The sequence below is a fragment of the Stegostoma tigrinum genome, chromosome 20, assembly GCF_030684315.1.
Source record: "Stegostoma tigrinum isolate sSteTig4 chromosome 20, sSteTig4.hap1, whole genome shotgun sequence".
In the NCBI taxonomy this organism is placed as follows: Eukaryota; Metazoa; Chordata; class Chondrichthyes; order Orectolobiformes; family Stegostomatidae; genus Stegostoma; species Stegostoma tigrinum.
Genome location: NC_081373.1, coordinates 48,176,276 through 48,191,645, shown reverse-complemented (window position 1 = coordinate 48,191,645; position 15,370 = coordinate 48,176,276). Strand labels below are relative to the sequence as shown.

At 39.6% G+C, this 15,370-nt stretch overlaps 1 protein-coding gene across 1 annotated transcript in view; it reads left to right on the top strand.

The window, feature by feature from the left end:
- The window catches only part of pcdh15b (protocadherin-related 15b), a 799,002-nt gene that overhangs the window by 503,303 nt on the left and 280,329 nt on the right, over positions 1-15,370 (top strand). The window contains exon 21 of the mRNA XM_059653150.1: positions 2,117-2,245. Coding sequence (XP_059509133.1) covers positions 2,117-2,245 — 129 coding nt within the window. The remainder of the gene's footprint in view (positions 1-2,116; positions 2,246-15,370) is intronic.

Below are 15,370 nucleotides of genomic sequence, written 5' to 3'. Positions count from 1 at the left end.
AGCCAGAATCTTGCCATTGTTATCAGAGGGCCTCATTAAGATCAAGAGGATGGCCTTTGTTCAAGCCGTCCTAGCACAGTAAGTCAAGGGCAATCTCCTGTACCAGTTCAGACCCTGTTTGAGGTGATGCTGTCCACATTAGGGGTGAAGACCTAAATGCCAAGTAGTCCACTAACTGCCTTCATTCTGTCGGGGGCTGTTTTCCTTCTGGAATGAAAGAGAGGCAGGAATTATTGAAGATGAAAATAGATGGCACAGCTGTTACTCAGTGAATGTCGGGAGCTATCCTGAGTGAGTGAGTAGGCAGCACAGAGGGCATGCAGTGTTTGTGGTGTTGTGGTTTGGAGTGGGTGAGAGCAAATGAGAGAAGGTGTTCCAGGCAATAGAGACAGCGGTAGAGGGTGAGCCTTGGTGGATGCAGCCGTAGACAAAGTGTGAATTTGAGGTATTAGTGGGAGGACCGAGACCATTTCCCTAATGGAGTGAAGAAAGCCATTAGCACTCTTCCTCCAGATGGCCAAGACTCGTTGAAACTCAGTGGCAACTTTGGAACAGGCTATCTGAAGTCATGGCCCATACAGCTCCACGGGGAAGAGGAGTTCCTGTCTCTTAGCTACTCCCCTGCCCCACCCCAACCACAAGCAGGAATCTGACCCCAAAGTAGATTTCCCCATGTCTGCCATGTCCAGGGCAAATTTCAGGAACTGAGCAATGCAGCCCCAGACTGATAGTCCGTGATGCTTTCAGATGAGTACTATCAAAGGTGGCATGGGCACAAGGATGCTGGTCTTTTGACAGGTAGCTGCTGAGTCAGGAGTTGTTCTGGGTCCAATGAACGATTGTGGGTGGGAGACATCGCATGTGAGCAACACCACTGTGGCATGGTAGCTAATTAATATGGCTGTGTTGCCAAGATATGGCAAGAGAGCCTTCTGGGACTCCTGCCAACAAACCCTCCAACAAAGAAACAACACAACTTGAATTTCAATAAAATATATAAAATTCAACCCAGAGTAGAATCTAGGTGCAGCTGCTATTAAGGACAGCACAAAACTTGCGAGCGGAATGGCCTCTTCACTGCTGTAAAACTCTCTGTCAATTAAATGACAGTGGTTGCAGCTGAGCAACCTATGTAGACCAGACCAGAAGTGTTTGCTTCTGCCAAATAAAACAAATCAAACAGTTGCTGATTATTGCAAGGTAGTTGTGTCAAACCAATGCTGAGTGCCACAAATATACTGTCAAGTTCCTGATTTCAGCTGGGCATGAGGAGGAAATTCCAAGTGGAGAGGATAAGTACCTACTTTGAGGAGGAAGAATTAGACTTGCCACAGTGATCTGCTTTCTGTTAAATCCAGAATGATATCATTCAGGAATCGCCCTTGCTGAAGACAGATATATCTGAATTAGTGAAAATGTGACATCTGATGCTTCCTCTGAAATATCCTGAGATGCAAGATGCTTTCCAAGTTAAATTTCTGGTGCATTTCTTGCTGGATTCATTACAAAAGGCAGTAACTTGAGAAGCTTATGGTCACATTTATGCAAGTTAACAAAGCAAAGGGGGGCAAATTGAAAGAGTGTTTAAGCATTTGCCAAGATTTCTCAGAGTTGATGATTGGCTGAAAGAAACAACAGAGAAAGTTATTCTTCTTTTATAACAGGTTATAATACATTAATACTCTGTGAGCAACATTGAGGTGATTAATGAACCATAAAGCTACGCATATTTTTATAATAAATTTATGTGGATTGTTTTAAAATTGCAGACATTATTTCAATCAGCTCTGAATAATTTGACATTGATATAATTCACTAGGAGCCCAGATTAATTATGTTAAAATGCTTTTTGCTTGTGATTACGTTGAAAGGTAGATGCACATTTCCAAAAGTGTGTTATAAACAATTTCATAAGTCACTTTGCTGATGTTGTCTTAGCCTTGCTAACAAATTTCAGGAAAATAATTGTTGCTCATATCTTTCGAATTAATCACTAATTATATCGTAATTGCTAAGATGTAGTAGGATTCATATATTTTTCCCACAAGTTATATGCGCGTTTGGTGGTAAGCTGTTGAAAATGAGCATTGTCCAACTGAGATTTTTTTTTCATTAGACTTCAACTACAACTGTCAACATTGTGGTTACTGACGTGAACGACAATGATCCAAACTTTGACACGATCCTTCTTAAGAACTTCACTGTGTTGGAAGAAGAAGCAAATATCTACGTGGGCCAAGTCAGAGTAAGGCAATTTGAACTGTTTCTCAAAGAAATGTTGAAATGATTAACAATAACAAGGTGTAGAGCTGGATGAACACAGCAGGCCAAGCAGCATGAGAGGAGCAGGAAAGCCAACGTTTCAGGTCTAGACTCTTCTGAAGAAGGGTCTAGACCCGAAACGTCAGCTTTCTTGCTCCTCTGATACTTCTTGGCCTGCTGTGTTCAGCCAGCTCTACACCTTGTTATCTCAGATTCTCCAACATCGGCAGTTCCTACTATCTTTGAAATAATTAAAACTAATTTGCAAACCTCCTCCTCTATAACTTCAGCAGAAAAGAACTTCAGTAATTTTTATTTCACTTGTGATCAAAATGGGATGATGTAGCCTGCAACAAATATGTATGTAATACAGCACACAATCTCTAGTAGACTGAATTTTCATAGTGAGAAATTCGTTATGTAGTTAATGCAATTGCATAAATACTTTCAACTTACTGTTTTAGTACATTTTATTTTATTAAAATAATATACAAAGAACTCTTTAATTGAAGCACTTTAATCAATATGTTCTAAATATTGTACTATAGAATTTCAACAGTCAAGGGGATTTAGTTAAGATTTGTGAATAAACGCTGTGAATAGAAGTACTTTTAAATATGACAGATATGCTTTTCAGAGGAAATTTAATTCAGTGAGTTTAACTCACGTTTACTGCATGCTAACATTGCATTTTGCCATATTTAAATGAATGAATGCGTAAAGCAAGTATTGCAAAGCTGTTAAATTCTCTCAATATCAACTGTGTATGATCCCATTTTATCCCAGCTTCGTTGTGGAATTGCCTTCCTTAAAGTTCAACATAGCTTGCAGCTGCAAACCAAGTGTATATCCTGTGTCACTCTGATAGTCAGTCCATTGTTGCAGCTGCTGAAAACAAAAATCCTGCAAGTCACAGCAGGTCGGGCAGCATCCATGGAGAGAAAGACTAGATGACTCTTCATCGAGTGCTGGCATTAAGTGTGGAGAGGGCGGCATTTATGCATCAGTCGGGGTGCTGGAGGTTGGAGTGTTGGGGAAAAGAGGATGTTGGTAGTTCAGTTTAAGTGACTGTGACCAGAAACCTCAGCTTGCGTTCTCTCCAAGGATGTTGCCTGACCAACTGTGATCCCCAGCGTTTTTTGTTTTCAGCATAGATTCCAGCATCTGAAGTAATTTGTTTCTACTGCAGCCTCACAGCACCAGGGACCCGGGTTTGATTCCAGCCTCGGGCAACTGTCTGTGTGGAGTTTGCACATTCTCCCCGTGTCTGCGTGGGTTTCCTCCGGGTGCTCCGGTTTCCTCCCACAATCCAAAGATGTGCAGGGTTAGGTGGATCGGCCATGCTAAATTGCCCATAGTGTTCGGGGTGTGTGGGTTATAGGGGGATGCTTCAAGGGGCGGTGTGGACTTGTTGGGCTGAAGGCCCTGTTTCCACACTGTAGGGAATCTAATCTAATCTAAATTGTTGCAGCTAGTTCAGAGTACATCTCATGATTTCCATTCACCTTCCATGCGCCTCCTTATGTTACGTACACAGTCCAACATTCATTAGTAAAAGCAATTGTTGTACTTCCGAACAAGAATAGAGTCCTACTCAACAACATGGTCTGTTATCTTCCCCTATCAAAGTTTCCACCCGGTGTAGCTTTTAGAATGGTGAAAAGAGACAAGTTACATAGAACATAGAACATAGAACAGTACAGCACAGAACAGGCCCTTCGGCCCACGATGTTGTGCCGACCATTGATCCTCATACTGTGTCTCATTTGCTGCATTATCTAAATTTTTTAACAGCAAATTGTAGATGATGCAAAATTATTCATTTGAGGCATCTTGCTTGAGGTATTTTCATCTCCCTGAAAAATTCCAAACTGATTCTGGGCCAAATGGTCTTATTTGTTCGATGTTCAAATTTTAAAATGGGATCGTTGAAAAAAAATGGAGCATTTTAGCATCAATACTGGGATTATTTCAGTTTCATTTACAGCACCACCCAATGAACTTTATCATTTTTAATCTGCATAATTTATTTCTGAGAGATAAAAAGAAAATGTACTCCACTGTGGGTAAACACAGCACAGAGCCTCATCTGGGTAAAATCAACTTCTAATTAAGTGTCGCTATTTATGCCATTATATAGATGTAGCAAGTTTAGATAAAAACACAGAATCTTGCTCAGTCTTTCAGAGAACAGATGGCAAAAATTGCATATTGCATTTTAATCTGTTAAATATGAATTCCAAAATTCCTTGGCTGCATTCTCTGTACAGACCTCATCAGGCAGGTGTGTGGGTGGAGATACCAAAACCTCCATTTTTGGCCTTGTCCTCACCAACAGGGAGGCTTTCGCTGGAAGTTAAAACTTTGAAAATACAATCATAGAATGCGGAAATGACGATGTGGGGTTTTTAACAAATGGCTTGAAACCATGATCAAATTAGTGACCATTTAAATCCGTATATTTTGGATTGTGGGGTTCAATTTCTGAATAAATTGAAGTGAAATGTGATACTCATTTTTAAATGGAACAATTTTAACTGAGTGTGCATTTTAAGTGGTATTTACAATGCTTATTTTTCCCTTTACAACTTACATTTTACATTTTATCACAATCTTCTTTGAGTTATTTACTCGCTGCTTAGCTTTTTCTTTGGATTTCATTCCCAGATTTCATTCCCTCTCTTTCAATATTTATTGTCTTATTCCATTTATCATTTCTCCCCATTTAGTCATTTCACTTTTTTTTTATTCATTAATGGTATGAAGACTTTGCTGGCCAGGCAGCATTTATTGCCCATCACTAATTACCCACAGCGCAGTTCAGAGTCAACCACATTGCTGTGGGTCTGGAGTCACATGTAGGCCAGACTAGGTGAGGATGGCAGTTTCCTTCTCTAAAGGACATTAATGAACCAGATCGGTTTCTCTGACAATCGACAATGAATTCATGGCCATCATTCGATTCTTAAATCCACATATTTTATTGAATTTAAATTCCAGTATCTGCCGTGGTGGGATTTGAAGCCTGGTGCTTAGAACATTACCTAGGTCTCTGGATTAACAGTCTAGCGATAATACCACTAGGCCACCACCTTCTTATCTTTGCTATAATTCATTCTATATAGAAAGTTCTGAACAGTCTACCAAGATACTATGGAATCAAGGAAATCCCACAGTGTAGGAGCAGGCCACTTAGCCCATTGAATACACATTGACTCTTCAAAGAGCATCCCACCAGGACCCAACCTCTACCCTAGCCCTATAACCCTGCATTTCCCATGGCTAATCCACCTAGCTTGCACATTTCTAGACACTACGTGCAATTTAGAATGGCCAATCCACCTGACCTCCACACCTTTAGACTCCGAGAAGAAACTGGAGCACCCAGAGGAAATTCACGCAGACATGAGTAGAATGTGCAAACTCCTCACAGGCAGTCACCTGATGGTGGAATTGAACCCAGGTCCCTGGCGCTGTGAGGCAGCAGTGCTAACCACCATGCTGGTCTGAGCTAAAAGAAATACTGCAAGTTAACTGCAAAAGAAATGTGTAGATAGGTACTCTTATTAAGATCAGAAGATAGATCTTAGAGCATTACATGTGACCTTTTGGGCCTTTACATCTCCCCATTAATATATTTCAGCAAGAGACCAGAACAAGCAATATTTCTAAGTTTCATTTCATCTGAAAATTTGGAAATCATGCCCTTTACGCAAAGGTCTAGGTTATTAATAAATACCAGGAAAAGCAGGATTCCTCACGAGGACTTCCTCAGAACTCTCTGATAAATCTTCCTTTCGTCTAAAGACACATTCAGCCCCTGTTTCCTGTCAGTCAATTTCACATCAATGTTGCTACTGCCTTTCTTACTCCATGATCCCTAAATTTGCTTGCAGGTCTGTTGTGAGGCAGGCCAGGTACAGCACATTAACAGTGTTCCCCTCATCGTGCTAGTGAAAAACAATTTGCCCCACTGATTTTCCTTAAACAATCCACATATGTCCAATTAACTGTTAGTTTTCTCCTGAATAATTGGTTCTCAAATTTCTCTGCCCCTATACATTGAGGTTAAGCTGATTGATTGGCCTATAGTTGCTGGGTTGGTAATTATATCTCTTTTTGAACAGGGGTAACTTTGGCAATTTTCCAGTCCTTTGCCTCTAACCTCAAGTCTAAGAAGAAAACCCAGCATAATGAAAGCATGATCTCAACCAGGATTTGGTTTTGACATATGAATTGTTAACTTTGCCAGATTGACATACTTAAAATGTTATAATAAGTTGTTCTTTCTGTGATCTCTTGGGCAGCATGGTGACGAGTGGTTAGCACTTCTATGTCACAGTGCCAGGGATCCAGGATCAGTTCCAGCCTGGGGTGATTGTCTGTGTGGAGTTTGCATGTTCTCCCTCTGTCTGTGTGGGTTTCCTCTGGGTGCTCCTGTTTCCTCCCACTGTCTAAAGATGCGCATAGAATTCCTACAGTGTGGAAACAAGCCTTTTGACCCAACAAGTTCACACCAAACCTTGGAACATCCCACCCAGACCCATTACCACATAAACCACTTAATCAACACACCCTGAACACTACAGGTAATTTAGCATGGCCAATTCACCTAGAGTGCACATTTTTGGACTGCGGGAGGAAACTGAAGCACCTGGAGGAAACCCATGCAGACGGGGGGAGAATATGTAAACTCCACACAATTGCCTGAGGGTGGAAGCGAAGCTGGGTCCCTGGCGCTGTGAGGCAGCAGTGCTAAACACAGTCTTTGTGCTGCCCCGGTTAAGTGGATTAGCTGTGATGCATGCAAAGTTATGGGGAAAGAGTAGAGAGCTGAGTTTGGGTGGGACGCTCTTTGGAGGGTAGTGCAGGTATGGGGTCTTTCCATACTGTGCAGTTTCTGTGATTCTTTTATCAATATGCCACTGTCTGTTTGGTTAAGACAAAGAGTTGTGAACTATTTTAATCTTGTTATCAATGCATTAATGGTCTGTTTGATTGAGACTATTACATGGTTCCACCCTTGTATTTGTTGTTACATGACTCATTGATTGTGTACTTGGTGAATGGGCATGGAATGGTCATGCATTGGCAAGAAGGTAATGAAGAGCAATGAGGAGTGGCTGTAAGGGGTGAACAGCTCAGACAGAGTTTGTAGGGTAAAGGCCAGGGGTGTTGAACCTTTTTTTATTTATGACTGATACAAGGACTCAAAGAACCAAGTTAGGCATCTATTGAGTCTGCATCAACATTTTCTGTCTCGGATTAGCTTCCAGGGCCAGATTTGATTCCAAACCACATTCAAATGTCTGGGGTGGAAATTGTCTGAATTAAGACCATTTAAACTGAATCAGGTCTGCTGAGTTTGGAACTTCCCAACTCCAGCTACCTGTCTTGGTAGTGAAAACCCAAGCATTTGGATCCAGGAATATTCAATATCAAGTCCTGTCTTTCTTTGAATAGTCACTGCTTTCGCCACAACATCATATTTCCATGTGGCTATCTGAGTCTGTACTTTAGCAAAGATTATTTATCGCAATCATCACAATAGACTTCATTATTTTCCCTATTAGCCTGAACACACTTAATACCTCACTCTTTTCTAATGCTATCTGTTTCTCCCACTATTCTTCACATCTGCATTACTACCTGGATTGTATACTCCTCCCAAGTTAGGTTACCCAGTAGCACTAGTACATTACCTAACAAAGGAATCGGTCCTGCCTCTCTTTAGGAATAGTGTCTCAACTGGGCAGCATGGTGGCTCAGTGGTTAGCATTGATGCCTCTCAGCACCAGGGACCCTGGGTTCGATACCACTCTTGGGCGACTGTCTGCATGGAGTTTGCACATTCTCCCCATGTCTATGTGGGTTTCTTCCGGGTGCTCTGGTTTCCTCCTGCAGTCCAAAAATGTGCAGGCTTGGTGGATTGGCCATGCTAAATTGCCTGTAGTGTTCAGGGACATGTAGATTAGGTGGGTTATAGGCAGATAGGTCTGAGTGTGCTCTCCAAGGGTTGGTGTGGACTTGTTGGGCCGAAGGGCCTGTTTCTACACAGTAGGGATTTGATGATTCACTGTGGATACACAAATTGTACATTGATTACACATTTTGAAGGATTAAAAGTGACAAATGCAATCATTTTCAGTTTCAATGAATGAAATCAGGTTCCAACAGCAGACAACCCTTGAGTCCATTCATGTCCAATTCACTTGTACTGCTGAGGGAAAGTTATGATAATGGCACGAAAGGGTATGGAGCTATGACAAGTAAATGGAGATGAGGTGCACATCAGCCACAGCCTGAATGGTGTGCATGGACAAAGGGATGAATGAACTTTTCTTGTTTACTGCTCCATTGAACATAGAACATAGAACATTACAGCGCAGTACAGGCCCTTTGGCCCTCGACGTTGTGCCGACCTGTCATACCGATCTCAAGCCCATCTAACCTACACTATTGCATGTACGTCTATATGCTTATCCAATGATGACTTAAATGTACCTAAAGTTGACGAATCTACTACCGTTGCAGGCAAAATGTTCCATTCCCTTACTACTCGCTGAGTAAAGAAACTACGTCTGACTTCTGTCCTATATCTTTCGCCCCCTCAATTTAAAGCTATGCCCCCTCGTGCTCGCTGTCACCATCCTAGGAAAAAGGCTCTCCCTATCCACCCTATCTAACCCACATCCTTCTTATAATGCTGTGACCAGAACTATACTCAATGCCCTAGTACTTTCTTTTCACTGTAGATGAACATACGAGACTTGGTCCACTTTTATCAGTTGTGAACTGTTCCCTGAAAGTATACTTTCATTGATTATTTTACAGAAAGACAGACAAAAGGTGTTTTGTCATTTGGCATTTTCCATGACTACCAATCATGCTAAAGCACTTTATACCCAAAGAAGTACTTCTTAAAGTCTAACTGATGTAAGAGTGTAGGGCATAAAACAGCTAAAGTATGCACAGCAAACTACCATAAATAGTGTTGGGTTGTGTCCAGTAATGACTGAGATCGGTGAGTGGTGAATATAGCCTCTTCATTGAGCATCTGCCGTGGCACAGTTCAGGGCAGTGATGGAATCCCAACTACAGTTTTACAGTAGCATCTTCTATTCACAGTTTTTATTAACATTTTAGCACTGTGGTGTCACATAGTTGAATCTATTTTACGACATCTGTCCTGGGGAAGCAGGAGATCGTTTAAACACTTGCTAAATGCTGGCTGTTGCTCCTGATGGGATGAGAATGTCTGAATGGTCTGAGTTTACATAATCTTGACTTTAGTAGTCAGTAAAAATGATAGACCTGTCTGATCTAAATAAATGAGAAATTATATGTATACTAAAGTACAGAGGGTATTAAACTGATCTCCCACAGTTGGCTCATGAGATGTGATTTACTATTGCTAGTTTTGACAGTTCTTACACATTCATTCATGCAGTTTCACAGAGGCACTGTTTTGATAGTAAGTTTCTTAAATGGGGTAGTGGCCCTATTTAATATGTATTTAAAAAGTACATACTAGTGAGGAAACTGTTTGATGTTCTGAAACCTAGTCATGACCCTAGATACAGTTGCTAAGTGCTAATTAATATTATTATATTTCCATAGTTTTGAGTGAATTATGGAGGCATGATGGTGGCAATTGCATTGTTCTGAATACGTTATAGCATTAACACTTATTCTGGGGTAACCTTTGATACAGAAACAGGTTGAAACACCGTTTGTAGCATGTGGTCGTTAAGCAGTAATGAGTTGGAAATTTAGCTTATCTTGTAAGAGTAAAATGTAGTATAAAATGCAGTTTTATGAATGAGTGAACAGAAACGTAGTCAATAAAGTGCACTTGTGAGTGAGTTAATAAAGAGAGTCATAGTATAATGTCTCACAACAGCAATGTGATAATGAGCAGATAATCAATGTTTGTAAAGCTGATTGAGTGATAAACATTTCTCAGGACATTGTTACATTTTAGCTGAGACACCATGGATAACTCCCCAGCTATTTTCAAAATAATAGCGTGACAATTTTTACACTGAACTGAGCAGGTAAATATAGCTTTGGCATAAATTCTCTTCCAAAAGATGACCCCTCAAAGAGGGAAACAATCCCTCAGTACTGCATAGGGCCATCAGCTTTGTTTATTGCTGAAATGACTCCACCGAGGCTGGTATCCCCTTGTTAAGTCACCCTTTATTTACACATGGAAAGTCTTTGACACTGATCCAGCTCCCTTAGCCAGCTCTCAGAGTGAACAGGATGTCTGACCCTCCTGTTCTTATCAGTCAGCCAGGGCTCCCTGATTGGACCAGGTTAACAGCTCCAATCAGGGAACTCGTATTCTATGAGGTCCTGACTGACCTTGTTACAATCACTATAATTGGCCATTTCTAAGCAACCTCAAACTGTACAATGTTTGAGGGAGTTCAGCATTTATAAACTGTTCTACAGTGATGAAAGAATACAAAGTTGACTTTTTCAAGATGAATTATTAGCTCTAACACAACAGGTCTTCAACCCAGTAGGGAAGATGCTAAGTTGATGAGATTTTGGCATGTGTTGAACAATATTTCTGATGGTTAGACACCTCTGCTGGTACCTTGCAGGGTAAACTGAAATGAATTGTCAAAGTCAATGCAGTACACAGTATAAAATGACTGCTGTGAAATATATATTGCATAGTTTTTTCAAAACATCAGTTGCACATCCTTAAAAAAAAGAGTAGTTCCCTGTTAGAGGTTTGTCAATGTGGTAAAAGAAATAAAAACAGAAAGCGTTGAAACACCTGCCTGTTGAGTATTTCCATTGGTTTCTGTCGGGGTATAGTTTAAAAATTAGGAGCTGCCCTTTTAAGGCAGAAAAGAAGAGACTTTTGATCTGTTTCACCATAGTTCACCTTTGGTACTTCCTGCCTCCTGAAGTGGAGTCATTGAATATTTTTAAGGCAGCAGTTAACAGATTCTTGTTAGCCAGTGAAATTAAAGGTTATTTGTCATAGATGGGAATATGTAGTTCAAAACGCTAATAGATTAGCTATGATTATACTGAGTGGTGGAGCAGGCTCAAGAGGCAAATGGCCTACTACTGCTCCTAAATTGTATACTTGCATTTCCAGTATCCATATTTTTGTTATCATGTTGTGTAAGGTATAAGAAGCATTGGCACTGATTAAAAATGATCCAAATTATAAAAGGGTTCTGGTTAAGTTGTTTATGAGTTTCAGCGTGAATGCCAAATCTGGGAACATTTAATAAATCATGACCATAAATTTACGTCATGACCCACCTGAACTGGTCAAGCCTAGACTTGTCCAGTTGCCATGATTGGGACTGTTGGTCTGCAATCACTTAGCAGGTGGGGGAGTCTCCGGCTGGGATTAACGTTGTCAACAACTCCTTGTGAGATCTTGGGGAAGACTTCATCGACTCCTTTCTCCCAAATAAAGATATACGTAAAGCCACTTAAAAAATTGTTGGTTGGATTCTTTTGACCAGTTGGACGATCATCCTTGATTGCAGATTAGGTTCTCCTGACATGACCAGGTGTGATCTGCATGCTTAAATATATTGAAGAGGGGTGTTCACCTTTTCTGTGTGTTGAATTATACGTTACAATCTGAACTCTGTGCAAAAGAGTATCTGACTTCCCTCATGTTAAGTGCCCAACCCTCCAATCCAGACTGTGCCAAGTAGATAAGTAAAAAGTTGGGATCAAATGTGTTTATTTTTAATTGAGGCTTATATTTTTATGGCAACAAGCCAAGTGGGCAAGGGACCCCATAAATCCGCACAATGAGTCTTGCCTAGCTGCAAAGGCTCTAAAATCTGAAGATGAAGTTACTCTCAAGACCTCACAGTACTTCCCCTCGCCCATCTTCTTGAAACTAAAGGATTTCTAAATTAGAATCAAATTCTGTACTTGGATGAAAGGATGTTAACTGAAACTGAAATGTTCCATTCTCAGCTGGCAACAGCTGAAATTTGATGTACTTAACTTTTCAGCTAAACAAGTCGGCCTAAGGATAGGATTGGCCAGACCCTGTAGGTGCAGAAATTCAGAATCCTTTGTAATTGCTTACAAGGACCAAAGCCTATAACTATGATAAACATTAGTCCATGAGTTTCAGCGTGGGTGCCAAATCTGGGAACAGATTTACAGAGTAAACAGAGATAATTTAGGCTCTAAATTTTCAATAAGCCTGTACCCTGCCAAATTACAGAAGCTGCAAAAACTTTGTTTCCTTGTCCAGAGCTAAAATATAGAGATCAGACTGTGTGAATTCTCACAGTGATAAGATAAAAAATGAAAGAAAACTTTTTTTTAACAACAGAATAGCTTTACATCTTGATTGCTACCATTTATCATTTTCCTTTCAAATATTCAGAAATATTTCTACCTTGACTGTGTATGTACCGTTCATTATTAAGCTGTTCATTTTTTGTTAAGTATTTTTCCTAATAGTTATTGTTGTAATCCTGACCACATTGCCAAAAGTCTGCCTTGTTAAAAAAGGTATTTCAGATGCTCCCAAAGGCACAGGGAATAGAGACTTACAGAGTTGATACATGGAAGCCCAAAACATAGAATAAAGAAGGTCAAAAAGAAGACTATAAGACTTATCTCCTATTATATAAGATAAATAATACATATTAAATCAGTGTTTTATTTTGAAGAATGGAATAGGTTGATGATTAGTACTAAAGCACTTCCACTGTGACCCAAAGTGCTGATGCTGCCTGGCTTTTCTTTGCAAGTTTGACCCTAAGACCTTAGACAAAGTGCAAAAAGCCAAAATGGATGAAGATTTTTTGCTTCTGGACTGTGTTCCAAACCTAACATCGGTCTACATAGACTTCCCACTCTTTCAAATGGTGTAACAAGTAAGAAGGATATAAACACTGAAAGTAACAATGTTTTTGGCATTACCTATCGTAGAATCTGGTAAGCAACCAAAGCTGATTTTGGCTTGATTAAAAGAATTGTTTGACGGGATTCTTATTTTACTGAGGTACAAAATAGAAAAATAATTTCCCATTAATAAAGTAGAATCTAATTCAAATAAATAATAACAAAATGTTGGAAACATGACTATGAAAAGAAATTCAAAAAAGGGCTACATTTGTTGGCCTGAACCAAACTATGAATCTTAATATTGAAACATAGACTTGAGAATGAAATAGTTATATTTGTGAGGGAGTTATATATGTGTGAGGGAGGCACATCACTTTCACAGGTCATTGGTTGGAAAGTGCTCCATGGTTGACCCTGCATACCAAGCTGAATAAAACAAAATAAAATAAAGTTTTGAGTAACAAAAAAATTAATATGTAAAAGATATTTGTCTGAAGCATTAAGATCTCCAAGGAAAGAAAATAATCAATGTTTCCTTTTCACATTAACAGTTACCAAAAAAAATTGCCACCTTAAAAATTCCAAGACCCCAAAGTTTCTGTTACTTAGACTAAATAATACCCTAATATGTTCTGTAACAGAAAGGCATCATTATATGTACGCATCCATTAATGTAAATACCTCAGGAGAATGCTGATAATTTATGCAAGAATACTTTCACTTCAGTATATTTAGCATTAATGGATGAATGTTATTCATATATTTCAATCTCGTAACTGACCAATATTCCAAAACAGGTGTTGAATTATAGTCAAAAGACAGTTTCAAGCAGAGAAATGTTATTTGGTGAACCATGAAATCACTCCCTTTTTAATATTCCACATCAGCTGCGTCTTAGCTTCAATCAAGGTGATTTTTGACTATGAGAAAACTAGTTTCTAAGACTCAAGTTACAGATATAAGAATGGTCAACTTGCCGCTATGTCAATTCTTGTGAATGTAGAGTACAATGCCAAGACAACTATTTGTGATACGGAAAACAGCAATGTAATCAGTGATCAATATTTGCCAACCTAGAACCAAATTACTACAGGCATGAAAATATTAACCTCAATTAATGGCCACTGTTTCAGTCCCTGTGCCTTCCATTGAAATATGACGATTCTATGGCTTTAAAAATTGTGCTTTGTCCTGGTTATTTTCGTAAAGAAAGATTGGGACTCAGGTAGCAAGCAGTCTGCTCAAATCCAATAAAGTAAACAGCTTGTGAGGCCCAGGGGCTTTCTTTTAAAGTTGGAACAACAGAAACAGACTGAATGGTGGGGTCAATCTCCCACAGAACCAGAATTTTCAGCGTTGGCTTTCTGCATTTGTTGGGGTCTTGAAGCTGGGTATGGCAGCTCTTATTCCTCTCTTTGTTAAAGCCAAAATTTGAGGTTCTCTTCCTCTGCTGGAATTGCATGTGAAACAACCTATTTCACTGAATTTGCCGTTGCTAAGGATGTGTTTATGTGATGTTACAATGTTAGAAGAGTTAATAAATATTATGCGTATGTAACTTTATTGAGCATTTCAATAGTTACAGTTAAGCCAATTGTTTTATTTTTATTTTGTCCGTATTTTAACTGAAGTGTAAAGATAAAGCGTGTTTTGCTTAAAGTTGATGGTTTGGCCAATGGAATTGCATCTGGAATGCAATCCCTTCGCTTAACTTTAAAATAAGAAAACGTCAGTGTCCAGATTATTTCCTAAATATGTTTTGATGGGATTTGGTCTGGTCCATAACATAGAACATAGAACAATACAGCACAGTACAGTCCCTGCGTCCCACGATGTTGTGCCCACCTATCATCCTACTCTAAGGTCAAAATTGACTTGCATACCTTTCATTTTACTATCATCCATGTGTCCAAGAGTCGCCTAAGTATACCTAATGTATCTGACTGACAAAAGTGATAATAAATATTGTAAATCAGATCAAACAGCATCTAAATAGCTGTATTTGGACTGAAAAGGATAAAGGGATGCAGTAATTTTATGTCCATGTTGAAACTTTCATTCAATAACATCGTAGAGCTGTGAAGGTGCCTTTTTGGATTATCTGCCCTGGTGTGCAATATGGAATGGATGTTAGGAAATTAGGATTGTGCTATCTATGCTCAGTGATGAGCAGTACCTTGACATCATCTCATGTTTCACCTGTTCTCCTGAAGCCCTTAACACAACAGGATCGGTGAACATTTAAAAG